Here is a 27,727-nt window from a genome sequence, read left to right as displayed (position 1 = left end):
TCCTTCCTTTTTATCATACTCCTCTTTACCTTCCTTCCTCCCCTCCCTCCATCCCTCCCTTCTCATGCTTCTCTTTTCCTTCCTTCCTTCCTTCCTTCCTCGTGCTTTTTAGATGGCTGCAGGCCTGACACCTTCCTTCCTTCCCTCCATCCGTCCCTGTTCCTTCCTTCCTTCCCCCTCCTTTTTTCTCATGCTCCTCCTTCCTCTTTATCATGCTCTCTAGAAGGCTGCAGGCCTGACACCTTCCTTCCTTCCCTCCATCCCCCTTTCTCATGCTCCTTTTTTCCTTCCTTCCTTCCTTCCTTCCTTCCTTCCTTCCTTCCTTCCTTCCTTCCTTCCTTCCTTCCTTCCTTCCTCTTTATCGTGCTCTTTACCTTCCTTCCTTACAACCTAGTTAAAGAGTGAAAGCCAAGGCAGAGAAGTCCCCATCACAAAGTTTATAACTAGGTTTAAGCTGAGGACCGGGAACGGCAGGAGTTTTCTAAGCCCTGTGCCAGGGTTATCACCCAGCCTTGGGTTCCCCCTCCTACCGTCCCCTTGCCCTGCACCTCTTCACACACACACACACACACACACACACACACACAGAGTGACACTCCTGGAGTCCTCCTTGAGCGTGCTTCTCTTTTATTTCTGGTGGTTGCGGGTACAGTATCCTGGTGGGGGCAGGCGCCCTCTCCCTTTGGCCTGGGCGTAAGGGCTGTTGATCGCCTCCTTGTAGAAAAGGTTGAACGGAGCAGGGCCCAGGGGGGTCTTGGGCAGCTGGTTGCTGGAGGTCCAATGGGGGGCAGGGTGGTTTGGAGGCCTGTGTCGCGAGGCGCTTCCAGCGGCACTGCTGCTGCTGTTCGTCGGAGGCCTGGAAACCTGTCCCTGAAAGCCGGGCGCGGCAGGGAACCTGCGAAAGGAGCCATGGGAGAAGGCAGTGCTTCAAAAAAATAAAAATAAACAGCACAACCAAGAATGTTCTTCCTGCACCAACTCAGGAAGCTCAACCTGCCCAAGGAGCTGCTGATTCTGTTCTACAGAGGAACGATTGAGTCTCTCATCTGCACCTCCATAACTGTCTAGTTTGGCTCTGAAACCCAACAAGACAGACACGGACTTCAGAGGAGAATCAGAACTGCAGAAAAAGCAATGGCTGACAACCTGCCTTCCATTGAGGACCTGCACACTGCACGAGTCAAAAAGAGAGCTGGGAAAATATCTACAGATCCCTTGCATCCTGGACATAAATTGTTCCAACTCCTACCCTCAAAACGACACTGTACAGAACTGCCCACCAAGACAACTAGACACAAGGTGAGTTTTTTCCCAAACGCCATCACTCTGCTAAACAACTAATTCCCACAACACTGTCAATAATTTACTAAGACTGTATTACTATTCTTCTTTTCTTCCTTCCTAGTATCTATCTCTCTCCCCACTTGTGACTATAACCATGTTGCTTATATCTTTCAATTTATATTGTTTTGTTTCCTAGTGTGATTTGATAGCTTATTAGTGACCTATGACTATCACAAAGTGTTATATCTTTTAATTCTTGATGAATGTATTTTGTTCTCCTTATGTGCACTGAGAGCTTATTCACCAGAGACAAATTCCTTGCCTGTCCAATCACACGGGACCCATCTCCCATACCGATCCCTTTGGGGCCCAGCCCACTCACCCCATGGGAGGCGGCATCGCAGTGTCGTGAGAGCCCGGTTTTTCAGCAGACCGAATCCACAGCTGGGTTGGAAGAAGAAACTACGGAGAGAGGAATTCCCTGTTAGGCGTCCGTATCCTAAGAGACGGAAGGAAGGCACTGCTGTTGACGCTATCCGAGGAGTGCAGACGGACGTTACTGGGTCAGGATGGAGAACACTGTTGGGGCCCCATCGGAGTTGTTGTGGCCCACCAGTGCAGCTGGCAGCAGATTCAGACAGTGAGGAGGGTTGGGGAGGAACCTGGGCCAGTCCTGGAGTCTGGGGAAGGCTCGGATGAGGGCTCTGTGTCGGAGGTAGAGAGGGGGGCAAGGCCGTCGGACAGTTGCCAGCTGCCTTTGGAGTTGTACATCTGTGAGGCAGAAGAACAGCTGGAGCCTGTTCCCAGTGTGTGCATGCACAGAGTTGCCAGATGAAGGGAACAGCTAAAGAACAGGAGTTGACTTGGGAGTAAAGCCACAGGTGGACGATGAATGGCCCCTCCCAGAGGGAATAAAAGAGGAGCGACAGGGGAGTGGAGTTTGCAGGAGAACATTAGTTCGCTTAATTGGTTCGTGACTCTCCGAGGCTCCTTGTCACGTTTTACAGATATCGGCCTGGCAGTTCTCCAAGCCAGATGAGGTCTGTGACCGTAAATCCTCCCTCGAAAGACTTTGCTGGATGAGAAGGAGCAGAATTCACAGCCAATTCATAAAAGGGGTTTTTATCAGGACCAGGAGTTTGCTTCAGGCTCTTGGGAAGAAGCCTCGGTCAGAACAGAAGCCCGGTTCAGAGGAGGAGGAAGAGGAGTTGGAACGGGGCATGGCACGTCTCCCTTGGCATGTTTGGTGAGGCCAGCGGAACAGCTTGCCTCCAGAAGTTGTGGAAGCTCTTAAAGAAGAGAGTGGACGGCCACTTCTCTGAAATAGGATAGAGTTGGGACCGCTGGTCTTTTCTCACGACCCCTGCTGCTGGCCAAGTGGCTGATGACGCCTGCTGCCTTTGGACTGCCCCTTCCCCTCTGCCCCGTCCACCTACCTTCTGCGTCTCCTGCTGGGGCGGCTCTTTGATTTTGGAGATCGCGTTCCGGAGACGGGAATTCTCTTCCTCCAGAACGCTGATGCGGATGTTGTTGGCCTGCAGCTGTTTGCCCATGTCCTCCGTCACGTCCCCGGAGACTGCAAAGAATTAAAACCAGGTTGGGGATCCGTGCCAGAATGGAAGGAACGGAGTATTTGGAAGGGCTGCGCTCGAAACGGGATGGGTGGTGCAAGGCCTTGTGGGTGGGGGTGGCGGGGGCTCAGTGGCTTAAGACGCTGAGCTTGTCGATCAGAATTGTCGGCGGTTCGAATCCCCAGCGCCACGTAAAGGAACGAGCTCCCGTGACGTGTCCCAGCTTCTGCCAGCCTTAGCAGTTCGAAAGCAGGTCAAAAATGCAAGTAGAAAAATAGGAACCACCTTTGGTGGGAAGGGAACAGCGCTCTATGCGCCTTTGGCATTGAGTCATGCCGGCCACATGACCACGGAGACGTCTTCGGGCAGCGCTGGCTCTTCGGCTCCCCCCCCCCGCCCCGCAAATAGTTTTTGAAATTTTTATTTTCATATAAGTATCCATAAGTATGCCATTACATCTTAACAAACACTATTATGTATTAGCCAATATTATATCAATTCCTCTCACCATCTAGCCACAATAACTCTTCATGTGCTCTTCTGCTTTATGGAAAGCAGGCATATTATACCATGCTCCACAACAGCCCTACCTGCTCTCCCTCTCTCCTCCTCCCTACCTCCTTCCTTCCCTCTAACATCTCTCTTCTCTACTTCCCCTTCCTCTTTCCGCTCCTTCTCTCTGTCCCCTCTTTTCCTCACCTCTGCTTCCTTCTCTCCTATCCCCATCTCTTCCTCTCCTTTCCTCTCCCCTCCTCCCTTCCACTCTCTCCACTTGGCTTCCATGCTGTCCTTCAGCATCTGAGCAGGCTCAGTTTAATATTGATGGTATTCGGCTTTGGAACAGAGATGAGCACCGCCCCCTAGAGCCGGGAACGACTAGCAGGCATGTGCGAGAGGAACCTTTACCTGGTCAAGGATGGTCCCATCTTCCTAATTGAAACCATGGCTCAATCTGTCTAGACGTTGTGAAATCAAAGAATGTGCTTTTGCTCACCCAGATTACCCTATTTTTCGGAGTATAAGACGCACTTTCTCCTCCTTCCCCCCCTTAAAAAAGGGTGAAAATTTGGGTGCGTCTTATACACTGGATGTAGCTCTGAGCACCCACCGGCCCCCACCCTTTGGCCTCTGCCTCCTTGCAGCAAACGGAGGAAATGGAGCTTGCGGAGACAGCAATAGGCTATGGGAATCCCTGCAGCCTGAAACAAGCTGATTATCAGGAGGCCCCTATTGAAATTGAAAGTGAAACTTGCTGTTTGCTGCAAGGAGGCAAATTGCTGGGAGGCAGAGGCAGATTTTTTTTTTCTTGTGCTAACCAGGCTAAACTGAAACAGGCTGTTTGCTGCAATGATGTAAGTCGATAACTATAAATGCCTATAGAACGTTCAATTTATTGGACTTGTTTTTTAAAGACAGCTTTATTATTGTTCTAGGCAGCTTAATAAGATGAAGAAGCTTTTATAAAATAAATGCTTGATTTGAAGAGAGGCGCAGTGCTATTGCATCTTCTTTTAAAGAGCAGAGAATAACGTATACTTCCAGAAAGCCGCATCCATCTTAACAGCATCAGTACCAGTATAGCCTGAAATGTAACACTACAAACAGTGTATATTGTCTGTGCTGTTTGCTGTTTGCTGCAAGGAGGCAAATTGCTGGGAGGCAGAGGCAGATTGTTTTTCCCCTTGTTTTCCACCCCAAAAGCTAGGTGCGTCTTATACTTTGGAGCGTCTTATTCTCCGAAAAATACAGTAACCTCATGGGGGGCAAACTTTGGTGGTGGTGGTGGGGAGTTCACATTCACGGCGCTTAATCGGCACGTCGATTCAGGGGGGGGCTCTCCCACCGGGGGGAGGGAAACTTACTTTCAAACTGGGTCTCCACGGGAATGTGAAGATCAGGGAAGAAAACCAAGAGTTTCTCCTTCTCCTTCATCTCGTGGATCAGCTCCCCCAGCTCGGAGATGGTCCTCTGCAGTTCGGAGGCAGACTGCTCCAACCCTTGCTTCTCCTGCTTCAGTTTCTCCGTGAGCTTCTGGGTGGAGAGAGCGGTGCACGTCACCTTGCAAGCTTTCTGAATTCTACAGCAGAGCTCCTACGGGGAGACGGAAACTAAGCCTGGCCTCAGAATGAGCGAGCGAAAGGGAGGAAAAGTGCAAGCGCAAGAATGAGACCGTTTAGACTCGCAGACCGCTTCAGAATGCTCTGCAGCATTTTCTCAGCGGTTTACAGCGTCGGCTTATGCCCACACACACCCACACACCCGTGCCCCCCGGAACAATCTGGGTCTCCGTTTTACCAACCTCCGAAGGAGGGAAGGCTGAGCCAACCTTGAGCTGGTCATGATCGAACTCTCAGCAGTGGGCAGAATTAGCCTGCAATACTGCCTTCTAGCCACTGGGAGGGAAGGAAGGAAGGCTGAACCAACCTTGAGTGGATCGTGATTGAACTCTCGACAGTGGGCAGAATTAGCCTGCAATACTGCCTTCTAACCACTGGGAGGGAAGGAAGGAAGGAAGGCTGAGCCAACCTTGAGCGGGTTGTGACCGAACTCTCGGCAGTGGGCAGAATTAACCTGCAATACTGCCTTCTAACCACTGGGAAGGAAGGAAGGAAGGAAGGAAGGCTGAACCAACCTTGAGTGGATCGTGATCGAACTCTCGGCAGAGGGCAGAATTAGCCTGCAATACTACCTTCTAACCACTGGGAGGGAAGGAAGGTAGGCTGAACCAACCTTGAGCGGATCGTGATCGAACTCTCGGCAGTGGGCAGAATTAGCCTGCAATACTGCCTTCTAACCACTGGGAGGGAAGGAAGGAAGAAAAGAAGGAAGGAAAGAAGGAAGGTAGGAAAGGGAAAAGGAAGAGCAAAACAATAGCAATAGCACTTAGAACTTATATATCGCTTCATGCTGTTTTACAGCCCTCTCTAATTGGTTTACAAAGTCAGCCTATGGCCCCCAACAATCTGGGCCCTTGTTTTACCGACCCTGGGAGGATGGAAGGCAGAGGCCACCTTGAATTGCTCAGGATCGAACTCCTGGCAGTCGGCAGAGTTAGCCTGCGGTACTGGTATAACCCCCAACTTACAACCACAGTTCCTACCCCACTGCCTTTCCCCAGACCTTCTGGGCCTCTAGCTGGTTTTGCATCTCCCATTTCTCTTCCTGGATCTCCTTCAGTCTCTCTCTCATCATCTGGCGGTCATCTTCTGTATCGGCCACCGTGGTCTTAAGCTGCTCGCATTCTTGGTCCAGGCTGTCCAGCTGCTGCATCAGATTCTGTTGCTTGACCTGGAGTGACTGCCGGGAGAGAGAGAGATGGAAGGGGGAAATTATGGGACTGAAATGCCAGTAAAATGCCAACCTTCAATCGGTCAGCTTTTCACAGAGTTAACCCTCCCGCAAGCTGTCTTCATCCCCTACTTTTCTTGGCACGAAGGCAGAAGTGGCTTCTCATTCTTTCTTCCATTTCCCAGTTCAATTTGCAGTTTCCGGGGGGGGGGGGGGAGAGAAGGGGAAGGACACCCCACCTCCTTGGTTAGCCTCTCCGCCCCACCGCTGCCCCCCCCTCACCTCCTGGTGCTGGAGCATGCTGTCCCCTTTGGCCCTCTCTTTGTTGAGCTCCAGATTGGTCCAGGCCAGCTGCTGCTCCACCCTCTCCAGCTGGCTGCCCAGGGCCTTCAGCTGCTCCTCCCGCCGGTCAACTTCACCCTTGTCCACCATCTTGGACTCCATCTCCTCTTGCAGATCCTTTCGGGCCTGTTCTGTGAAAAGCACAAATGCTCAGGAGCCTGGGTGGTGGTGGTGGTGGTGGTGGAAAAAACTGAGGGGGGTGGCTGGCTCCTGAAGCCTTTTCCTGCATGTGTTTTAGCCTCAGAATAACAGAGTGGGAAGGGACGTTGTAGGTCATCTAGTCCAACCCCCCCGCCACCTCACCCAAGCAGGAGACCCTATGCTGTTTCTGACCGAGGGCAGTCCAGTCTCTTCTTGAAAGCCTCCAGTGATGAAGCTCCCACAACTTCCGAAGGCAACTTCTGTTCCATGGGTTGATTGTTCTCACTGTCAGGAAATTCCTCCTTATTTCCAGGTTGAATCTCTCCTTGGTCAGTTTCCATCTATTATTCCTTATCTGGACTTTGGGTGCTTTGGAGAATAGCTTGACCCCCTCCTCTTTGTGGGAGCCCTTCAAATATTGAAAGATGCTCTCCTGTCTCCCCTGGTCCTTCTCTTCACTAGACCAGCCATGCCCAGTTCCCGCAACCGTTCATCGTTTTATATGTTTATATGCACTGGTGCATATGTTTTCCCCATGACCGCTGGGATCAAAATTCAGAGGCTTGGCATCTGCCTCCTATTAATGACCGTTGCAGTGTCTTGGGATCCGGTGATCCCCTTTTGTGATCTCCAAACATGCAAAGTCACTGGGGAAGCCATATTCACGTTAACCAAACCTTTTTACTAACATTAGTAAAAGCGATTCATTTAACAACTGTCTCCTTAGCCACAGAAATTTTGGGCTCAGTTGTGGTCGTAAGGCGAGGACCACAAAGCAATGACAGCACCAAGACATGAAGAGACACATAAGATGGTCCTGGCTGAACGACTGCCCTGTTTAGTGGCTGTTCAAAATTACGAGGGTGCTAAAAATGAGTTAATTGTTCAACTAGAAGGTAAAGGTTCCCTATGCGCATATGTGCTCATCGTTCCTTACTCTAGGGGGCGGTGCTCATCTCCGTTTCAAAGCCGAAGAGCCAGCGCTGTCCGAAGACGTCTCCGTGGTCATGTGGCGGGCATGACTCAACGGCGAAGGCGCACGGAATGCTGTTCTCTTCCCGCCAAAGGTGGCTCCTGTTTTTCTACTTGCATTTTTTACGTGCTTTCAAACTGCTAGGTTGGCAGAAGCTGGGATGAGTAATGGGAGCTCACTCCATCACACGGCGCTGGGGATTCAAACCACCGAACTGCCGACCTGTCTGATCGACAAGCTCAGCGTCTTAGCCGCTGAGCCACTCTTTTCAGCTAGAAACACCCGTCTAAATTCAGTGTGCCATTTTTTTCTTACCCAGTTCCTGGATGGTGCTTTCCTGTACCTGGAGCTTTTCTTTCAAGGTGGACAGACTCAACTCCAGAGAAACAGCTCCTGGAAGAAGCCACAGGAAGGACTCTTTAGGGGGAAGGAAGGAAGGAAGGAAGGGCAATAGCCCTTAGACTTATATACTGCTTCACAGTTCTTTCCAGCCCTGTCTAAGTGGCTTACAGAGTCAGCCTCTTGCCCCCAACAATCTGAGAAGGAAGGAAGGAAGGAAGGAAGGAAGGAAGGAAGGAAGGAAGGGCAAAGCAATAGCACTTAAACTTATATACCGCTTCACAGTGCTTTCCAGCCATCTCTAAGCGGTTTACAGAGTCAGCCTCTTTCCCCCAACAATCTGAGAAGGAAGGAAGGAAGGAAGGAAGGAAGGAAGGAAGGAAGGAAGGAAGGAAGGAAGGAAGGAAGGGCATAGCAATAGCACTTAGACTTCAGCCCTCTCTAAGCGGCTTACAGAGTCAGCCTCTTGCCCCCAACAATCTGAGAAGGAAGGAAGGAAGGAAAGAAGGAAGGGCATAGCAATAGCCCTTAGACTTATATACCGCTTCACAGTACTTTCCAGCCCTCTGTAAGCGGCTTACAGAGTCAGCCTCTTGCCCCCAACAATCTGGGGCTCCTCATTTTACCGACCTCGGAAGGACGGAAGGCCGAGTCGACCTTGAGCGGGCCAGGATTCTTCTCTGGCTCATTCTGCGAGAGCCAAAAACGGATGAACCGCTGACCTACCAAAGCCTGCCCGACCTAAGCTGGCATCTCAAGGAAAGAGACTAGGGAGATATTCACGGTTTCCGAGGTCCTCCTTGGCCTTCTGCAGCTTGGCCATCAGTTGCTGGCTTTCCCTCTCCTTTTTCTGTAAGAGCTGCTCCGTCTCTTCCCTCTGCTGCCTCTTGGCTTCTTTCTCCTCCTGCAGGCAACCGTCCAGGCTCTCCAGCTGCTTCTTCAGCTCGTTCTTCTGCTTCTCAAACTCCTCCAGTTCTCCTTTCAGAGGATTGATGAGCCCCATCAGCATCTGGATATGCTTGCTGACGCGGGAAAGGTCCTTGCTCTGCTCGGTGGCCCAGTAGCCCACATCCATGGCCGTGAGCAGCTTGCCTCCCAGTCTCTCCTCCACCATCTTCAGGAACTTGCCCAGGGAGGACGAGATGTTCAGGGTGCCGCAGAGGTCGATGATGGCCTTGCCCACTTCCTGCAGGCTGGCCTGGGTGCTCTCGCACGCGTCGCAGGGCACCAGGGCGCTCTCGATGGTCTGGGAGTGGACACTCCGGCCAAGCACGTTAACCGAAGGATCCGAGCGGGCGCTAAGGGGGTGGTCCAGCAGCCGGCTGCCGGCGGAAGACGTTAACGGGGACTGGAAGATGGGCAACGTCACATCCGACTCGGTAGACCCGCTTTTCAAACGTTCGTTCTCCGCGTTGGTGACCCGGAAGGAATTTTTTAGATTAGAAGCATCTTTGCTATATTTTTTCTAGGCACAAAAGGGGGGGAGGGGAAAGGAATCTTAGTACAAATTATTACTTCACCTGGGATGCATTAACAAATATATGTATAAGTAAGTACGTATGTACAATACAATACAACAGCAGAGTTGGAAGGGACCTTGGAGGTCTTCTAGTCCAACCCCCTGCCTAGGCAGGAAACCGTATACCGTTTCAGACAAATGGATATCCAACATCTTAAAGACTTCCAGGGATGGAGCATTCACAACTTCTGGAGACAACTTCTGTTCCTCTGATTAATTGTTCTAACTGTCAGGAAATTTCTCCTTAATTCTCTCCTTGATTAGTTTCTACCTGTTGCTTCTTGTCCTGCCCTCAGGTGCTTTGGAGAATAGTTTGACTCCCTCTTCTTTGTAGCATCCCCTGAGAATATTGGAACACTGCAATCACGTCTCTCCTAGTCCTTCTTTTCATTAAACTAGACGTACCCAGTTCCTGCAACTGTTCTTCATATGTTTTAGTCTCCAGTCCCCTAATCATCTTGGTTGCTCTTCTCTGCACTCTTTCTAGAGTCTCCACATCTTTTCTACATCCTGGCAACCAAAACTGAATGCCGTATTCCAAGTGTGGCCTTACCAAGGCCTTATAAAGTGGTATTAACACTTCACATGATTTTGATTCTATCCCTCTGTTAATGCAGCCTAGAACTGTGTTGGCTTTTTTGGCAGCTGCTGCCCACGGCTGGCTCATAATTTAAATGCTTCTCCACTAGGATTACACACAGACACACTAATAAATTCCCCCCTGCAGTGCGATGTGAAGGTTGACACACCACTTGGCCTAAAATCACTCAGAATGAAATTTGAGGAAGGGGGCAAGGGAAAACAACAAAGGAAAAGGAGGGGGGGAAAGAGTGGACCAAACAACTTCGGAATATTGAAGCAGATTATTAGAAAAAAAATTTTTTTTTTGCTGCTCTGTCCAGCACTTGAAAGTGCCAAACAGCTGGCATCAACAATCCACCTGAAAACCAAATCTGCCTGTTACCCTCACCCATCAGATGGTTTTCGTTTTTGCCTTAGCTTTTGCACAATGTTGTGGCCCGCCAGCAGCCAGTGGAGCTGGCAGGAGATTTGGACATTGAGGAGGTTGGGGAGGAACCTGGGCCAGTCCTGGAGTCTGGGGAAGGCCCTCCACGGAAGGAAACAAATATATACCTCTGGCTGCATTGGAGCAGATGGACCTTTGCCTACCTCGGCCACCAGCTGTTGATAAAGGGCGCCCAGTTTCAACATGCTGTTCCAGTACTTCCTCACGGTCAGCCCAATAGACATGGAGGGTCCTACCGGCCGCGAGGGGGGCACAGCCTCTTCGCTGAGGAGGTTCTCCGTGTATCCCGTGAAACTCTGGAGCAGCAGCAGAAGCCTTTGTGGGGGGGGGGACACAAAAGGAAACAGCTAAGGAACATGGGTCGATTTGGGAGTAAGACCGTGGGTGGACGATGAATGGCCCCTCCTATAGGGAATGAAAGAGTTCCTTGTCTGGCCTTCAGGTGCTTTGGAGCATAGTTTGACTCCCTCTTCTTTGGGGCAGCCAGCCCCCCTGCTTAGGCAGGAAACCCTACACCACTTTAGACAAATAGATATCCAACATCTTCTTTAAAATGCCCAGTGTTGGAGCTTCACAACTTCTGGAGGCCAGTTGTTTCAATTCCTCCTTAGTTCTAAGTTGCTTCTCTCCTTGGTTAGTTTCCACCCATTGCTTCTTGTTCTACCCTCGGGTGCTTTGGAGAATAGCTTGACTCCCTCTTCTTTGGGGCATCCCCTGAGATATCGGAAGACTGCTATCCTGTCTCCCCTAGTCCTTCTTTTCATTAAACTAGAGATACCCAATTCCTGCAACCGTTCTTCATATGTTTTAGCCTCAAGTCTCCTAAGCCTCTTTGTTGCTCTTCTCTGCACACTTTCTAGAGTCTCAGCATCTTTTTTACATCGTGGCAACCAAAACTGGATGCAGGTTTCCAAGTGTGGCCTTCCCAAGGGATTATAAAGTGGTATTAACCCTTCACGTGATCTCGATTCCATCCCTCTGTTGATGCAATTTAGGATTGGCTTTTGTGGATATTGCATTTGTTCAACTGGATATTGCCTGGCTCCAAATTACTCTAGGTGGCTTAAGATTCAGCTAAGGAATATTTAAAAAGAAAACGGTAGGAAGCCAACCCACCAGGCCTCCAGCCGTCATCCTCAAAGGAAACATCAGCTCCCCAAAGAATCTCTCCAATTGAATCCCACCCGTGTTTACCCAGAAGCGAGACTCTCCCTGGGGGCTTTAGCCCCAAAGAAGAATAGGCAAAAGTCGGGAGAACTTCCGATGTTAACCTTACCTGTCGATCACTAGTTCCAGAAGAACGACGTGCGAATGCTGCGTGAACTCAGGGTCATTCTCCACGAAGTCATATTGTCCCATCAAAGACACCAAGTCCAAGTCGCAGGATACCTTATTGGGGAATTTCCAGGAAGGAAAACGCACCGCTCCAGCGTGGGAGAATACGCTGATGACCGTCCCTTGGAGGTCCGTGATATCCTTCCGCAAGCTTTCCATGCAGTTCTGGTTAACCAACATACTCACCATGATGCTGTCCCCCTCCCCAGGTGTCATTTGAGCCGTAAGAAAAAAAAGGGCTGTTTTGAGTCCTCAGACGGATGTTTCTGGAGGGAAGCGGCTCAGGTAAGACCCTGGCATGAAAATCGCTTACCTGAAAGCACAGGAAAAGCCAACTGAGAGGGGAAGCTAAGGGAAGAATAAAGCACCGGTGCGCATTTCATCAACTGCAAAAGGCAGTTTTTACCCAAGACACCCTGCAAACGTTTAACCCCCCCCCCCCCCAAACAAACCCACGCCTGCCTATCCGGGGTCTTTGGGAAGCAACTCGATAGGTAGGCAAAAATGCCCAATTCGGTTGGGCAACTGGGAAACCCACCGTAATAAAGCTCTTTATAAACTTTATTTATGAGAGCATATGCACCAAAGACACTGCCTCCAGAAGTTGTGAATGCCCCAACACTGGAAGATTTGAAGAAGATATTGGATAACCATTTGTCTGAAATGGTATAGGATTTCCTGCCTAGGCAGGGGGTTGGACTAGAAGACCACCAAGGTCCCTTCCAACTCTGCTATTGTATTGTATTGTAAATTCCTTGTGTGTCCAATCACACTTGTCCAATAAAGAGTTCTATCCCATTCTATCCTATCCTATATCCCTATTCTATTGTATTTCATTTTATTCTATTCTATATTTCTATTTCATTCTAGTTCTGTTCTATTTCTATTCTATATTTTCTATTCTAAAGAAACGTTATCTTGGCTTCTGCAGCTCCGTGACAACTACCATCCCACTCAATATCACCAAGCTTGGAAGTGGGGCAGCATATAAATCAATATCAATATTTTCAAAAAAACGTTCTCCTAGAAGTGTGGCGAGATCATTGTCTGTGCCTAATTAGGATTTCTTCACATTTTTGATCTACCTTTATGGCTTTATAGGTAGAGAACATACAGGACACCCCTTCCACCACCTCCTCCTCCTCCCCAAAACAACCCTGCAAGGCGGGCCACGGCTGTGAGAGAATGGGACCTGAAGTCACCCAGCTGGCATTCCTGCCTAAAAGGAGAACTGGAACTCGCAGCCCCCTGCTTTTTAGCTGGTGCTTTAACCACTAGGCCAAACTGCCCCCCCCATGTGGTGTGTTGAGCGAGAAAGCAAAAGGCACTCTGCCCATGCCCAGAGGCACTCTTCCCCATTGCCACAGAACATCCCCCCCAACCCACCCCCTCCAGAGCAGCCGAGGCTCATGGGCTCCCCGCCTCCCAGAGACCCCCCTCCCAATTAAAAGGCTGGGGAGGGGGCTCACGGGGAGGGGGGGAGAGGAAAGACCCACTTGCCGAATAAGCAGCCCCAGCCGCCGGCTCTCGCCAGGCGCCGCGCAGGCTTCCGCTGCCATGGCAACCGCGGGGAGCCTCTCCCGGCGCACGCGCGAGGCTCGAGGCCCCGCCCCTTTGGAACGCTGGCTCCCAGGGCCTCCCCGCCCCGCCCGTCTGCAGGAGGAGGGGGGAAATCCCGAGTGACGTAGAAGCGCTGGAAAGTTATGCAAGGAAAGGAATTGCTAGCCGGGTTCATGCAACGCCTGCAAGAAAACCAAGCAATCTCAGAGGGCACCAAGGACCCCCAAAGTCCCCCTCCTCCTCCCCCTCTCTGCCCCCACTCCCTTCGAGCACTGATGATGTTACCTAGTAGGGTCATGAAACGTCTGCAAGAAAACTCTCTTTGGGCAGAGAGCCAGTTTGGCACTGTATAGTGGTTAAAGCAGAGGTCTTCAAACTTGGCAACTTTAAGAGTTGTGGACTTCAACTCCCAGAATTCTCCAGCCAGTTGGCTGGAGAATTCTGGGAGTTGAAGTCCACAACTCTTAAAGTTGCCAAGTTTTGGGTTAAAGCATCAGGTAGAAATCGGTGAGTTATTGTCCTGCCTTAGCCAGTTGGATGACTTGGGCCAATCACTTTTTTCTCATCTGTCCTTTAACAAAGCTTTAATAATGGCCCAGAAAGCATTTGGCAAAAAAAAAAGGACTGCTCTACCCGTAGCATCTTTATGGTGCTCGACGTGGCCAGAAATTGTGCGCACGCGCTGCTTCTTGCTAGGCTCCGCCCTCTTCGAGAAGCAGAGGCGGCTCCCTCTGCGCGCGCATTCTGGCTGAGGCCGCCATTTTAGCGCCGAGGTTTACAGTCCCGTTTTGCGCGGAGCTTCGGTCCCGCCGCGGAGAAGGAGCGCCATGCCGGCCGGACCGGTTCAGGCGATGGCGCCCGCCCAGCCGGCTCCTGCGGAACCCAAGCAGGTACTTCGCGGCTTTCGCCTTCGGGAATGAGGACTCCTCCGCTTCTCAGCCCCTCCCCCCCGCGCCTGGGGCCTCTCAGAGGGAAGGGGGCGGGGCGAGTGTTTCTCCCAGAGTGCTTAGCGAGAGGCGCGGGGTGTGCTGGGAATTGTAGTGATAAAAGGTGCTGAAAGCAGCTCTTGTTGTAGCTCCGCCCTCCCATAGGTGGGATTGCAAATCCCATGGTCCCCAGCGAGCTTGGATAGGAAATGAAGCCAAGAGGGACGAGGGTTGCGTAGCACTTTAAAGGGCAGGAAACCCAACCAGGATGATTTAAAACTTTAAAATTAAAAATATTTTTAAAAATTTTAATGGAAAATATTTTTAAATTTCAAATCGAAAATATTGTAAACATTTTATTTGAAAATAGTTTAAAATTTTAAATGGAAAATAAAGTGCCCTGGGGTTATGTGACCCGTTTTGCAACCTTCTGATCAGCAAAGTTTAACAACCGTGTTACAAATATAACCCTTGCGATGATTCTGATTCTGATAAGCCTAAATCATGCCTTCTCATGTCTCCCCGCAGCCAGAAGAGGAACCACAGAAGGAAGAAACCACACCTGCCAAACCAGTTGTGGGAATTATATACCCACCGCCGGAGGTTAGGAATATCGTGGACAAGACAGCCAGCTTTGTGGCTAGGTGAGAAAGCTTAGGCGAAGCTCGTGAAATAAATCCCGTTTGTGGCACGCAGCAAAGAGACTGAACTGGGCTTATTGTTATTGAATAGATTTGTACATTGTCCAACTCACAAGAAGCTTTTAGCTCACAAACAAGTGTTTTAGCTCAGGGTAAAAACAAAGGAAAAACACAATAAGTAAAAGATGATAAGAATCAGGAGCAAAAGCGAAACAACCCTACACTTGCCCAAGGCCTGGAAAAGCGAGGTCTTCAGGGCCCTAAAAATACCAGAGAGAAGGAGGCCAACCAGATTTCATGCGCTAAGAACTCCCCAGTAGTACAAGTTGTTTTCTGATTGTGATGCCTGAAATCTCTCTATATAAAAGCGAAATACCACTCATGCATCATCACGAAATCTCCAGAACCTTAAAACCTACAAACTTGAAATTTGGCACGTACGTTCCTCTTGGCTTATAGGTGCTCGCTAAGAAAGGATTTGATTTCTTATACAGTATTATTAACACACTCTGATGCTAAGGAGTTAAGATGTTCTACTCACCCTCCCCACCTGAAAAGAACTCTGTTCCAACTGCCACTTGGATATGGGCATGGCCGGCGCATGACTCATCTGGACTGCGTGCAGGGAGTTTAGACATTCTACTCCCCATCCCCACCGGAGAGACGCTCTTGATGCTAAGGAGTTAGCCTGAGGGAGGGAATGGGATAAGATAGGAGAGGCCTCTGTGGGGCAAACCTGAAGGAGAGAAGGGGAGAGGAGAGGCAGATTGTAACTACTCATTTATTTTCAAGCTGTATCCATTTATCAAGTCCAATCAGATAATTTTGTAACGGAGCACGGGTATTCACTTGAGGTAAGAATGTCTCATTAGGTTGAGAAAACATGCTGATGCTGTTTTGAGTATTCTGGAAGCGTCTCTGGAAACAGTCTCCCATCTTAGGTGCCAGATAAGCTGCAAACATGGGCCTTTTCAAGCTCAGAATAGCTCAGCGGTGATTTTGTGCTTGGAATATTTTGAATTTGACATGCCTTGCTTTGAGAGAGACGATGGGGTGTCTGTCATGGCTTCTGAATGACGGTTTGGTTTGGTTTTTAACTTCTCCTCTACAATTTTCCAGAAACGGCCCGGAGTTTGAAGCTCGGATCCGCCAGAATGAAATAAACAACCCCAAATTCAACTTCCTGAACCCCAACGACCCTTACCATGCCTACTACCGCCACAAGGTCAACGAGTTCAAGGAAGGGAAGGCGCAGGAGCCCTCCGCGGCCATCCCGAAGGTTATGCAGGCCCAGCAGAGCGCCCAGCAGCAGCTTCCCCAAAAGGTACAAACAGCTCCTCCTCCCTGGGCTTCTTCTCTTTGCGCAGCTCCTTTGGGATAGAATACACACAAGGCCAAAAATATTTTTTTTAAAAGCTTATCGCTTCTCTTGACTTTCTCATCTCCTGGAAAATGAGGGCTTCCAAGCCAGAAATGGATGAACGCTTTTTCTCCATCAATTTTTTATCCTTGAGAAATAGCTTGGCATCAAGCAGAGAAAGAAGGCACACTGCATATCCTGTCAGTGGAGAAATGCCAACTGGCGGGGTCTTTGCATTGCCCCCACCCTTTGGAAGATTTTATCCGCAGAATTTAAGTGAGTCCCCCACCACTCTGGTTTCCCAGCAGGGTGAAAAACCCCTGTTCTGCCAATAAGGTTGGGAGGCCTAAGAGCAGGACGCAATCTTAGGGATGGCGGATGGCTTGAGATTTCTGCCTTGTCAACTTTTTAGCCTTCAGAACGTTTTAACATTGAGTTCCGCTTTTACTTCGTAAGTTTCAACTTTAGCGTTAATCCCAACGCCATCTTTTTTGAATGTTTTATTACGTCGCTGAAAACCACTCAGTCGCTTCTACAGCGTAGGAATGCAATCAATAATTATATAAAATCTGTGGAGCGGAGAGACAATCGGGAGTTCTGGGTCTCTTTCACGGGTGAAATTCAGTAGGTTCCGACAGGTTCTGGAGAACCGGTAGCGGGAACTTTGAGTAGTTCAGAGAACCGGCAAATACCACCTCTGGCTGGCCCCAGAGTGGGGAGGGAACGGAGATTTTGCAGTATCCCCCTGGAGTGGGGAGGAAATGGGGATTTTGCAGTATCCTTCCCCTGCCACGCCGACCAAGCCATGCCCACAGAACCAGTAGTAAAAAAAAAAAATGGAATTTCACCCCTGCTCTCTTTCCTCTGCAGGTCCAGGCCCAGGTGATTCAGGAAACGGTGATTCCGAAGGAGCCCCCGCCAGAATTTGAGTTCATTGCAGACCCTCCCTCCATCTCGGCTTTTGACCTGGATGTGGTGAAATTGACCGCCCAGTTCGTGGCCCGCAACGGCCGGCAGTTCCTGACCCAGCTGATGCAGAAGGAACAGAGGAATTACCAGTTCGACTTCCTGCGTCCGCAGCACAGCCTCTTCAATTACTTCACCAAACTGGTGGAACAGTACACCAAGGTGAAGATAATGCTCTTCGGATGCAAGGGGGGAGGTTTTACAAAGTGTATTTTTTTTGTACAAAAAATAGTACTGTAGAAAATAGGATTGATTTCATGAGGAATACTAAAAGGGCGTGTTTTTACAGATCTTGATCCCGCCAAAGGGTCTCATCATAAAATTGAAGAAGGAAGCTGAAAATCCAAAAGAAGTCTTAGATCAGGTAACTAAGGAATTTTGTGTGTGTGTGTAATTTGCTTCTAACATTTAGATCCTTAACATTTTCTGTCCCAGATAAGAACATTAATCCAATTTCAGTCAGGCTGGGTACTGTTTTGGTGCAACACACACGTTGGTTTTGGTGGGAAGGATAGAATAAATCTGGATTTTGGTACAAAATGGGGGTGTTTATGGGTTTTGACTTAGATATATAATTCGATCTCTTCCCTTAAGGCTGAATTTAATGAAAAGGGGAACTTCCCCAAATCCTGTAAAAGAAAGATTAGTTTTGTGGCCCTCCAGCAGATTCGGAGAGTGAGGAGGTTGGGGAGGAACCTGGGCCAGTCCTGGAGTTTGGGGAAGGCTCTGAGGAGGGCTCTGGGTCAGAGGCAGAGAGGGGGCCAGGGCCATATGCCAGTTATCAACTGCCTTCAGAGTCAGACATCAGTGAGGCAGAAGAACAGCTGGAGCCTGTTCCCAGTGTGCGCATGCGCAGAGTTGCCAGACGAAGGGAACAGCTAAAGAACAGGGGTCAACTTGGGAATAAGGCCAGAGGTGGACGATGAATGGCCCCTCCCAGAGGAAATAAAAGAGGAGTGACAGGGGAGTGGAGTTTGCAGGAGACAATTAGTTCGCTTCATTGGTTCGTGACTCTCCAAGATTCCTTACCAGGTGTTACAGATCTCCTCCTGGCAGCTCTCCAAGCCAGATAAGGTGTGTCCCTAAATCCTCCCTTGAAAGACTTTGCTGGAGGTGAATGAGCAGAATTCACAGTACATTAATAAAAGGGTTTTTTGTCGGGACATGGAGTTTGCTTCATGCTCTTGGGAAGCCTCAGAACAGGTGGTTTTTCTGTGGCCTCTCCTCATAAGGACTCTTTGTTTCCCTTGGTTGGCAGGCGTGCTACAGAGTCGAGTGGGCCAAATTCCAGGAGCGTGAGCGGAAGAAGGAAGAGGAGGAGAAGGAGCGCGAGCGGGTGGCTTATGCCCAGATCGACTGGCACGATTTTGTGGTGGTGGAAACAGTGGATTTCCAGCCCTCAGAACAAGGTTCGTTCCCTCATTGATTTCAAAAGCGCCCTCCTTTTTTCCACGAGGCTCTGTGCATGCAGAGGGCAGCCAGGAACTACTACAGATACCAGGAAGGAGAAAACAGACATTAGGACTTGGGGATGTGGTCCTCCAGCATGGTTTCCACCTTCGGTCCCAGGCGGCTTTTGAACGGGGAAGGGCATTGCAGAATAAATTTACCATATTTTTTGGAGTATAAGACACTCCGAAGTATAAGATGCACCTAGCTTTTGGGGAGGGAAACAAGAAAAGAAAATCTGCCTCCCAGCAATTTGCCTCCTTGCAGCCAATAGCCTGTTTCCTGATTAGCACAGCAGCTGATTGTCGGTTGGATCGGCCTCCTGACAAGCAGCTGTTTCGTGCTGCAGGGATTGTCATAGCCCGTTGGCGCGTCCTGTTTTCGGCTTCTGCCCGCCCCATTTTCCACCCATTCCGGGCGGCGGGGATTGGAATGGATGGAAAATGGGGTGCGCGGAGGCAGCAATAGGCAATCCCTGCAGCCTGAAACAGCTGATGGTCGGGAGGCTGATCCAACTGACAATCAGCTGCTTGTGCTAATCAGCCTGTGCTGAAACCGAAACAGGATGTTTGCTTGCAAGGAGGCAAATTGCTGGGAGGCAGAGGCCAAAGGGTGGGGGATGGCGGTGGGCTTGACTACATTTGGTGTATAAGATGCGCCCAATTTTTCACCCTCTTTTAGAGGGGGGGAAAAGTGCGTCTTATACTCCAAAAGATACGTTCGGTTACCAAGATCGTAGTTAATTCACAGCAGTCAGCCCCCTCCGATCCAAAGTTGCTAAGTTTGCAAAGATTTACTTTTAAATCCTGATTTGAATTAACGATTCGAAGGCAGGCCAGACCTCTCCCTGTGATCCACTTCGTTACAATTAACAATATTTTTTTCCTCCCTTCTTCTTCGTCTCTTGAAGGAAATTTCCCTCCTCCGACCACTCCCGAGGAACTAGGGGCTCGCATCCTGATCCAGGAACGCTACGAGAAGTTTGGGGAGAGCGAAGAGGTGGAGATGGAGGTGGAATCGGACGACGAAGATGACAAGCAAGAGAAGACGGACGAGGCTCCCTCCCAGCTGGACCAGGACACCCAAGTGCAGGACATGGACGAAGTGAGTGACCAAAACAGACCTCCCCCCCCCACTCATTGGGGGTGCAGCTTGACGGGTTCCTCCGAATCTCACACCTGGGTGGTATGATTAAATTGAATTGAATTGATTTTTTTTTCCTGACCCTTGAAGGGTTCTGACGATGAAGACGACAGCCAGAAGGTGCCCCCACCTCCAGAGACCCCAATGCCCCCACCGCTGCCGCCTACTCCAGATCAAGTCATCGTCCGGAAAGATTATGATCCGAAAGGTAAGATGAAATCCAGAGTGTGGGTCAGTGTCTCTTAACGTTGGCCACTTGACAAGACGAGTGGACTTCAATTCCCAGAATTCCCCAGGCAACACGTAACTTTACCTGGAGGTTTATTTTGCACACTCTGATCTCCGTAGCCGGGGAGGGTGGGGCAAAAAAAAATCCCTAACACGTGGCTTTTCTGCTCCCTCCAGCTTCCAAGCCTCTGCCCCCAACCCCAGCTCCAGACGAGTATCTGGTCTCCCCCATTACGGGGGAGAAGATCCCTGCCAGCAAAATGCAGGAACACATGAGGATTGGCCTTCTGGATCCCCGCTGGTTGGAACAAAGAGACCGCTCTCTCCGAGAGAAGCAGACGGATGACGAAGTGTACGCCCCAGGTGAGCCCAGCCAGCATCTCCTCGCTAGCTGTCACGAAATAATTAACCAAATACTTGTTTTAATACTTTGGATTCGATTAACATGGGATATTGGTGAGGAGCTAGGAGCTAGGTGGCTCAGGGATAGAGATAATTGATATATTTTTGGCGGTTCTTGTGTTGATGTTGTATGCTATTGTGTTATTTCTGTAATTTTATATTTATGTTATAAATAATTTTTTTTTTCCAGCTAGGTGGCCTTACGGATGTCATTATAAATCAGTAAATCTTTTCTGGCAGTTGGGGTACGCCCGAGGATCTTTGAGTTGTGTCCCATCTTGGAAAAAAAACCTTTTCTTAATATCCTGTTTAGGCCTGGATATCGAAAGCAGCTTGAAGCAGCTGGCTGAGCGCCGTACGGATATTTTTGGTGTAGAAGAAACGGCCATCGGCAAGAAAATTGGTGAAGAAGAGATCCAGAAGCCTGAAGAGAAGGTATGTCCGTGGCAGGGCAGCCAAGAGAAGGTCTTCCCTTCCACACCTGGCTGGCCATTCACCTGCAGCCAGAGTCCCAAAGGTGTTTTTTCTTTTCCCAAGAGGCAACTAGACTTTTCTGGTTTCTCTTTGAAGACGTTTTGCTTCTCATCCAAGAAGCTTCTTTGGCTCTGACTGGATGGTGAGGAATGGAAGGATTTACACTCAGTATAAATAAATAGAGAGAGAGAATGAGTAGTGCGGTGGCCTCAGGGTGGAGCTCTCGCCTCACAGTCAGGAGGCTGTGAGTTCGATCCTAGGTAGAGGCAGATATTTCTCTCTCTGGGCACAATGAGAATTTATCTGCTGAACAAAACTCCATACTGGCGACAGGGAAGGGCATCTGGCCATTCAAACACTGCTAGCTCCATTCAGTTGCCCAAACTCCACCCCTGCAAGGGATTATGGGGTCGTTAAAAGAAGAGGGTGATGATCAGGAGTCATTGTGAAATGACATCAGGAGTGGTGGTGGTGTGGCCTAGAGGTGGAGCTCTCGCCTCACAGTCAGGAGGCTGTGAGTTCGATCCTAGATAGCGGCAGATATTTCTCTCTCTGGGCACAATGAGAATATATGTGTTGAACAAAGCTCCGTACTGGCGACAGGGAAGGGCATCTGGCCATTCAAACACTACTTCCATTCAGTTGCCCAGACTCCACCCCGCAAGGCATTGGAGGGTGTCGTTAAACGAAGACGAAATGATGATGATGATCAGAATGTATATTTATACTGACCGACCTTGACCCTTGTTTCAGGTGACCTGGGACGGCCACTCGGGCAGCATGGCCAGGACTCAGCAGGCGGCCCAGGCCAACATAACGCTGCAAGAGCAGATCGAGGCGATCCACAAGGCCAAAGGGCTGGTGCCAGAAGACGACACCAAGGAGAAGATCGGGCCAAGCAAACCCAACGAGATGCCTCCGCCTTTGTCCTCGGCCCCCAACATGCCCAGCGGTGCTCCGCCCATTGCCTCCATGCCCCGCCCTCCCTCAGTAAGCCCTCCCCCAAGCGAACCTTCCCTCCTTAGCCCCCCCCCCCCCGCCTGCTGTAGATACAGGTAGTCCTCGACTTAACAAAAGTTCATTTTGCGACTGAAGTTACGGCATCCCTGAAAAAAAGTGACTTGCGACCGGTTTTCACACCTACGGCCATGGTCCTGTGACCAAGATGCCGGGTTCCTATTTATGACATTTGCAGTATCTGGGGAGTCACGCTTTTGCGACCGTCCCACAATGGGGAAGCCAGATTCGCTTAACAACAAGGGTTATTAACAACTGCAATGAGTTTATTAACTTATTTTTATTTCATTCTTCGCCGGGTTGTTGACTTTTAACAACCGTGGCATTAAATGGGGCCCAACTTCGCTTAACAGACGTCTCACTGGGCGCGTCTTTGGGCTCAATCGCGGTCGTAAGTCGCGCGCTCCTTCATCCCCAGCCCCCACTTTGCAGGCCTCTCAAACCCTCTGCACGTCCATTTTTGCGAAGGGGACGGGGTTTCGGGAGGCCAAAAATGCTGCACTCCGTGTATACGACGCACCCAGATGTTCACCCTCTTTTTTGCGGGGGAAAAGGTGTGTCTTATACTCCGAAAAATACCCTAAGTTCTCCCTCCTCTTTTCCCCACAACCCCCGGGCGGTGGGCTCCTCCAAGGCGACACAGCCTCTGTTCCAAAGTGAAATTAGAAATACCCTGGTTTCTGGTTTGGTCCCTTTCCCACAGCTCCCCCCCTTGACTCTGGTTTGCCTTGCAGATGCCCCCTCCAGTTCGCACCACCGTCGTCAGCGCCGTGCCGGTCATGCCACGGCCCCCGATGACCTCCGTGGTCCGCTTACCGCCCGGTTCCGTCATCGCCGCTCCAATGCCCCCCATCATCCACGCCCCCCGGATTAATGTCGTCCCGATGCCGCCCTCGGCTCCGCCTATTATGGCCCCACGGCCGCCTCCCATGATTGTACCCACAGGTCAGTGCTCCTCTTCGTAGCCGTCACTGTAGGAAACACGGACGGGTCTCCGAATCCAAGGTCTCGGGGGATTTTCTGGAGGTACATCCTTCCCAACGCTCCCACACCCCGCAGTGCCCTCAACAGCGGCAAAAAAACATTGCCCGGTGTCGCTTTTTAAGAAAGCACGCTTGCATTCCCAAAAAAAAGACCGTTTTGGACAAAGATGGACAAAGACAGAATTTGCCAACCTTGGTCTCAACGGAACTTCTTTTGTTAAAAAAAAAAATAGCACACTTTGTCCTTCTCATCCAGTCCATCTTCCTAATTTTCTTTCTTATTCCCTTTTTTTGGGGGGGGGGGTGTACACTGGGAGTTTTCCATTCGTATGGAAGAAAGCACGTTTACCCCCCCTTAATCCTTAGAATTCAGTTCAATAAATGCATATATGCTGTTTGGCTGCATCCTTGTCGCTGGCTAAATTAACAGACTGGGATTTGCATTTCAGGTTGAAACGCGGGGGGAAAAAACTGATGCTCATAGCCTGCAGTTGAGCTAAGCTGTTGAACTAATGATATTTAATTGTTACTATGCAGGCTACAGACAGGGACCGGTTGGCAGTCCAGGTAACTTCTTAAACGTCACTGTGATCTCAGCTAAATCGCTAACCTTCCAAGTTCAGCTCTGATTTGCATGCATTCACTTCTTCTTGTCTGTCCAGAGTGGGGAGCCCTGGGAAGTCCCCTCACTGATGTCTGTCTGTCTGTCAGTACTTCCGATCCTGTAGATTCTTTGGCTTGATTGTTGCTGCTCTTTAAGGTGTCGTGGTTGCATGCTAACTTGGGTGACAGAGGTCCACCTCGCGAGGGAGCCCAGAGGCCTCCTATGACAGAGGGATCCAAAGTATTTCTCAAAGTTCCAATTGATTAAGAGAGACACGTTGGCACATCTGGCAAAACCCAAATCTGAAAGCTTCCCTGTTTTCCCCACCCAATTGAAAGCTCAAGATCTTGCCTCCCCACACCCACAAGCCCATCCCATGGTCCAATCTCCCACTGCCACGCTGGCAGCTTCCACCCATCCACTTCAGGTCAGTTGCAGAGGTGCAGAGAGAAAGGATGACCTTGGATTTCTAGAAAGATGTTGTTCTACATATCATCTAACTCCATACAATCCCATTTTCCCACCATAGAAAAGGCATAGTAGAATAGTAGAAAGTGTGGCAGGCCAGAGACCCAAAAGAAAAGATGGCTGCAGGCCTGACAGTACCTTTGGGACAACCATGACTGAGAATCTCCCTAAACTTTTGGCCAATGGGGTATCTGGCGTTTGGGGGAAGAGAGAGGGGTGCCAGGCCTCCCCTAGGCTTTCAGCTGAACTGAACTGATTTTTTTTAACACAGCTTTATTTTTATATTTATTTATTTTTGGCTTTGGAGTTACGACTGGTTAGTTTCCTCCTCTCCTTTTCTGGTGTCTCCTTCAAAGCAGCGGGTGTCCAACGGGTCTCGTGCTTGAAGAGTACGCCGCGGTCTTTCCTGCGGCTAAGGAAGCGCGTTCGGGGCCTGCATTGTTGCATGCAGCAAAAAGCAGCTGGCCTTTGCAACATTCTCTGCGAAGAAAACGGGGGGGGGGGGCTTAACGGGGGCATTTTGATGACCGCTGTTTTTCCAGAGGCCATTTACTCAGGCAAAGGAGGATCCCGACTGTTCATTCTGAATCCGACTCGGAAATAAAACATTTGAGCGCCGTGTTTGCGCCCGCTGCTTGAGGACGTTGTATAGCCCTGTTTCTCCTCCCCCTGCCGCCCCCCCCCCCCCCGCCTTCCAAATATCACCTGCAGTTTCCTTATCAAACCAGTGTTTCTGTTATTGCAGCTTTTGTTCCAGCCCCCCCTGTGGCTCCTGTCTCTGCTCCGTCCCCCATGCCTCAAGTCCACCCCCCACCCCCCATGGAGGATGAGCCGGCCTCCAAGAAACTCAAGTCCGAAGAAAACCTGATGCCAGAGGAAGAGTTTCTACGCCGAAACAAGGTCCAGAGTCATGCCCTTTTTTTTAATTAAAGAATTTAATGGTTTTTACAAATATTTCCCCTTCTCTCCCTCCGCCCTAACCCTACCCCTCCTCCAACCCTCCCTCCCCACGGCCTCCCAGAGCAAAATACAGGGTATAAACATTTAACAATCATACACTAACATAAGCTAACTAACTATAGCATCCTACCTTCTCTTGTACTTTAACTCCCCTTTTATTAAACTAACTTTAGGTAAATTGTAACATTCCTTATACATTCATAAGCTAATTGGAATTTCTTCCCTTCTTCATCTCTGCCCCACCAGGGTCCAGTTACCGTCAAGGTCCAGGTCCCCAACATGCAGGACAAAACGGAATGGAAGCTGGGTGGCCAAGTCCTGGTATTCACCCTCCCGCTCTCCGACCAGGTATGTAGATTGGCCAACATTCTACAGGTAGAACCGTTCATTTAGCGGCCGTTCAAAGTTACAGCGTCAGAAACGTTGGGCTCAATTGTAACCGGCCTTTCTGATTGGCAAGCTCAGCGTCTTAGCCACTGAGCCACCGCGTCCCAATCATGGCAAAATACTTGGTTTTTTTTTTTAATTCTTCCTGTTTTCTTTGGCCTGCAGGTTTCTGTTATCAAGGTGAAGATTCACGAGGCCACCGGCATGCCTGCCGGGAAACAGAAACTCCAGTACGAGGTGAGTCCCTCGGCCTTGGAAATGGAACCCTTCCGCTTCCGAGGCCACAATTCACCAGGTAGAACCTCCTTTCCTTCTTCACTCCAGCTGTAGTCTTCCTGACACAGAGTCACAGGCTTAGGTGATTTTTTTTCCCCTTCCTCTTCCACCGCTTCTCAGCTTGAATTACTTTCCGTTACTGGCTGTGAATGCCAAGCGGATTTTTCTTTGGAGAATAGAATAGAAATAGAAATAATAGAATAGAATTAGAATAGAATTAGAATAGAATTAGAATAGAATTATAATTGGATGAGAAGAGAAGAATAGAATTAGAATAAAATGGAATAGAATAGAATTCTTTCTTGGCCAAGTGTGATTGGACACACAAGGAATTTGTCTTTGGTGCAGATGATCTCAGTGTACATAAAAAGACAAGGTACCATTCGTCAAGAATCCTAAGGTGCAACACTTAATGATAGTCCTAGGGTACAAATAAGCAATCAGGAAACAATATCAATATAAATTGTAAGGATACAAGCCACAGAAGTTAAAATTACAGTCCTGCAGTCATCAGTGGGAGGAGATGGGTGATAGGAACGATGAGAAGACTTAATAGTAATAGTAATGCAGACAGTTTTGAGGGAATTATTTGTTTAGCAGAGTGATGGTGTTTGGGGAAAAACTCTCCTTGTGTCTTGTTGTCTTGGAGTGCAGTGCTCTGTAGAGTCGTTTTGAGAGTAGAAGTTGGAACAATTTGTGTCCAGGATGCGAGGGGTCTGTAGATATTTTCCCAGCCCTCTTTTTGACTCGTGCAGTGTGCAGGCCCTCCATGGAAGGCAGGTTGTCAGCCATTGTTTTTTCTGCAGTGCTGATTCTCCTCTGACATCTTTGTCTGTCTTGTTGGGTTGCAGAGCCAAACCAGACAGTTTTACGGGGGTTCAGATGAGAGACTCAATCATTCCTCTGTAGAACAGAATCAGCAGCTCCTTGGGCAGTTTGAGCTTCCTGAGTTGGAGCAGAACAAGTCTGCGTGTATTCAGCGCGTGGGTGCATGGATCTTGCCCCCTTCCCCGCCCCCCCAAAAATCAGTCTGTCTGGCATTGGCCCAAAGCCTTAAGTGGATTTTTCACACACACCCCCAGGATGTTTCTCAGAGTGTTTTTAGCTAGATTTGTTGAGAAGAAGGAGGCGGGGCTGCAGGTTGCTTCTTGCCTTGGTTGAGTTTCCATCCGTTGCTGCCTGTTCTGCCCTCCGGTGCTTTGGAGAATAAGTTTACCCCTCCTCCTATGTGGCAGCCCCTCAAACACCGGAAGACTGCCATCATGTCACCCTTTAGCCCTTGGTCTTGAAACTGGTCTTCTTGTCTTTCAGGGCATCTTCATCAAAGATTCCAACTCCTTGGCTTACTACAATATGATGAGCGGTTCAATGATCCACCTGGCGCTCAAAGAGAGGGGGGGGCGGAAGAAGTGAGCGATGTACATCCAGCTGCTTGGCTTCGCCACCTAAGTTTCAACCAGGCTTGTTGTGTGTCTTCTTCGGGCTAGTTTTCTTGGCCCTGTGCATTTGTTTGGTAATCCAGAGCCTAGAGGAAATCGACCTTACCCGTACCGTCTTTGTGAGACATTTGTGCTAATTCCGTGTTCCTTTCCGCAGCTCGCGATGTATCCGTGCTGAGTTTGTGTTCCAGCAAGTGCTTGGTTTAATTCCTCGTCGGGGTCTTTTCCCCTAGCGGCTGATCCCTCCCAGGGTCTGAGTTTAATGTAGTCTTGTGTCTAAGACGAGTTGGGGTGGATCTGCTTTGGCTCGGAATCTTTTACCCGTTGGGCGAACCCGTTTGTTTAATTTTCTAGGGACAAGCAAGTTTTGCTAGATTAATAAAATAAATAGATTTCCCACCTGAACCTTGTCAGATCTCCTTGATTGACGGTACACAGCTGTTCTTTGTCCCCTGAGTGTCTGACAAGTGTGCAAATACATCCACACTATTTGTGCGTCCTTGCCCAGAATGTTTTCCAGGAAAAAAAAAAGTGTCAAGACCGAGCCTCAGTTAGGTCCCTAAACGAGAAATCGCTAAGTAGGTCTCTTGGGATGATAACATCTAACCGAGAGGAGGAACCCACC

The 27,727-nt window shown here is 49.6% G+C and overlaps 2 protein-coding genes across 6 annotated transcripts; one reads left to right on the top strand and one right to left on the bottom strand.

Annotated features, from left to right (window-relative positions):
* Positions 1-606: 606 nt before the first annotated feature.
* On the bottom strand, positions 607-14,055 carry CCDC157 (coiled-coil domain containing 157). 5 transcript variants are annotated; one of them, XM_081966168.1, is made up of 11 exons: positions 14,013-14,055; positions 11,761-12,132; positions 10,628-10,799; positions 8,722-9,403; positions 7,915-7,992; positions 6,426-6,616; positions 5,976-6,152; positions 4,718-4,946; positions 2,721-2,860; positions 1,667-1,746; positions 607-895 (listed from the first exon to the last, which is right to left on the bottom strand). In XM_081966168.1, exons 2-11 carry the CDS (start codon positions 12,033-12,035, stop codon positions 628-630), a joined length of 2,292 nt encoding a protein of 763 aa, XP_081822294.1. In that variant the 5' UTR covers positions 12,036-12,132; positions 14,013-14,055; the 3' UTR covers positions 607-627. The 5 variants fall into 5 exon arrangements, 4 of the variants coding, with proteins under 4 accessions (XP_081822294.1, XP_081822293.1, XP_081822296.1 ...); XM_081966167.1 differs by lacking the exon at positions 14,013-14,055 and adding an exon at positions 13,665-13,764; XM_081966170.1 differs by lacking the exon at positions 14,013-14,055 and adding an exon at positions 13,665-13,764 and having other exon boundaries at positions 4,718-4,886.
* A 57-nt stretch (positions 14,056-14,112) lies between these two features.
* Positions 14,113-27,507, top strand: SF3A1 (splicing factor 3a subunit 1). The gene is made up of 17 exons (XM_081966214.1): positions 14,113-14,269; positions 14,834-14,949; positions 16,066-16,270; positions 17,177-17,434; positions 17,562-17,636; positions 18,531-18,681; positions 19,632-19,825; positions 19,955-20,072; positions 20,270-20,455; positions 20,808-20,929; positions 21,722-21,958; positions 22,720-22,930; positions 23,506-23,535; positions 24,786-24,940; positions 25,247-25,348; positions 25,553-25,624; positions 26,975-27,507. Exons 1-17 carry the CDS (start codon positions 14,207-14,209, stop codon positions 27,074-27,076), a joined length of 2,397 nt encoding a protein of 798 aa, XP_081822340.1. The 5' UTR covers positions 14,113-14,206; the 3' UTR covers positions 27,077-27,507.
* The last annotated feature ends 220 nt before the right edge of the window (positions 27,508-27,727 follow it).

This window comes from Natrix helvetica, assembly GCF_964273705.1.
Source record: "Natrix helvetica genome assembly, chromosome: 14".
Lineage (NCBI taxonomy): Eukaryota > Metazoa > Chordata > Lepidosauria > Squamata > Natricidae > Natrix > Natrix helvetica.
Note: the sequence above shows the minus strand (reverse complement) of the source record. Positions and strands in the feature narration are given on the sequence as shown.

Coding starts and splice junctions, on each gene's coding strand:
- CCDC157 (XM_081966168.1), bottom strand. CDS start 12,035: ATGACACCTGGGGAGGGGGACAGCATCATGGTGAGTATGTTGGTTAAC. Junction 9,404..10,627: donor ATCAACAGCTGGTGGCCGAG/GTAGGCAAAGGT, acceptor TTTTGTGCCTAG/AAAAAATATAGCAAAGATGC. Junction 1,747..2,720: donor CCCAGCAGGAGACGCAGAAG/GTAGGTGGACGG, acceptor CTCTCTCCGTAG/TTTCTTCTTCCAACCCAGCT.
- SF3A1 (XM_081966214.1), top strand. CDS start 14,207: ATGCCGGCCGGACCGGTTCAGGCGATGGCGCCCGCCCAGCCGGCTCCT. Junction 14,950..16,065: donor ACAGCCAGCTTTGTGGCTAG/GTGAGAAAGCTT, acceptor ACAATTTTCCAG/AAACGGCCCGGAGTTTGAAG. Junction 22,931..23,505: donor TCCCATGATTGTACCCACAG/GTCAGTGCTCCT, acceptor GTTACTATGCAG/GCTACAGACAGGGACCGGTT.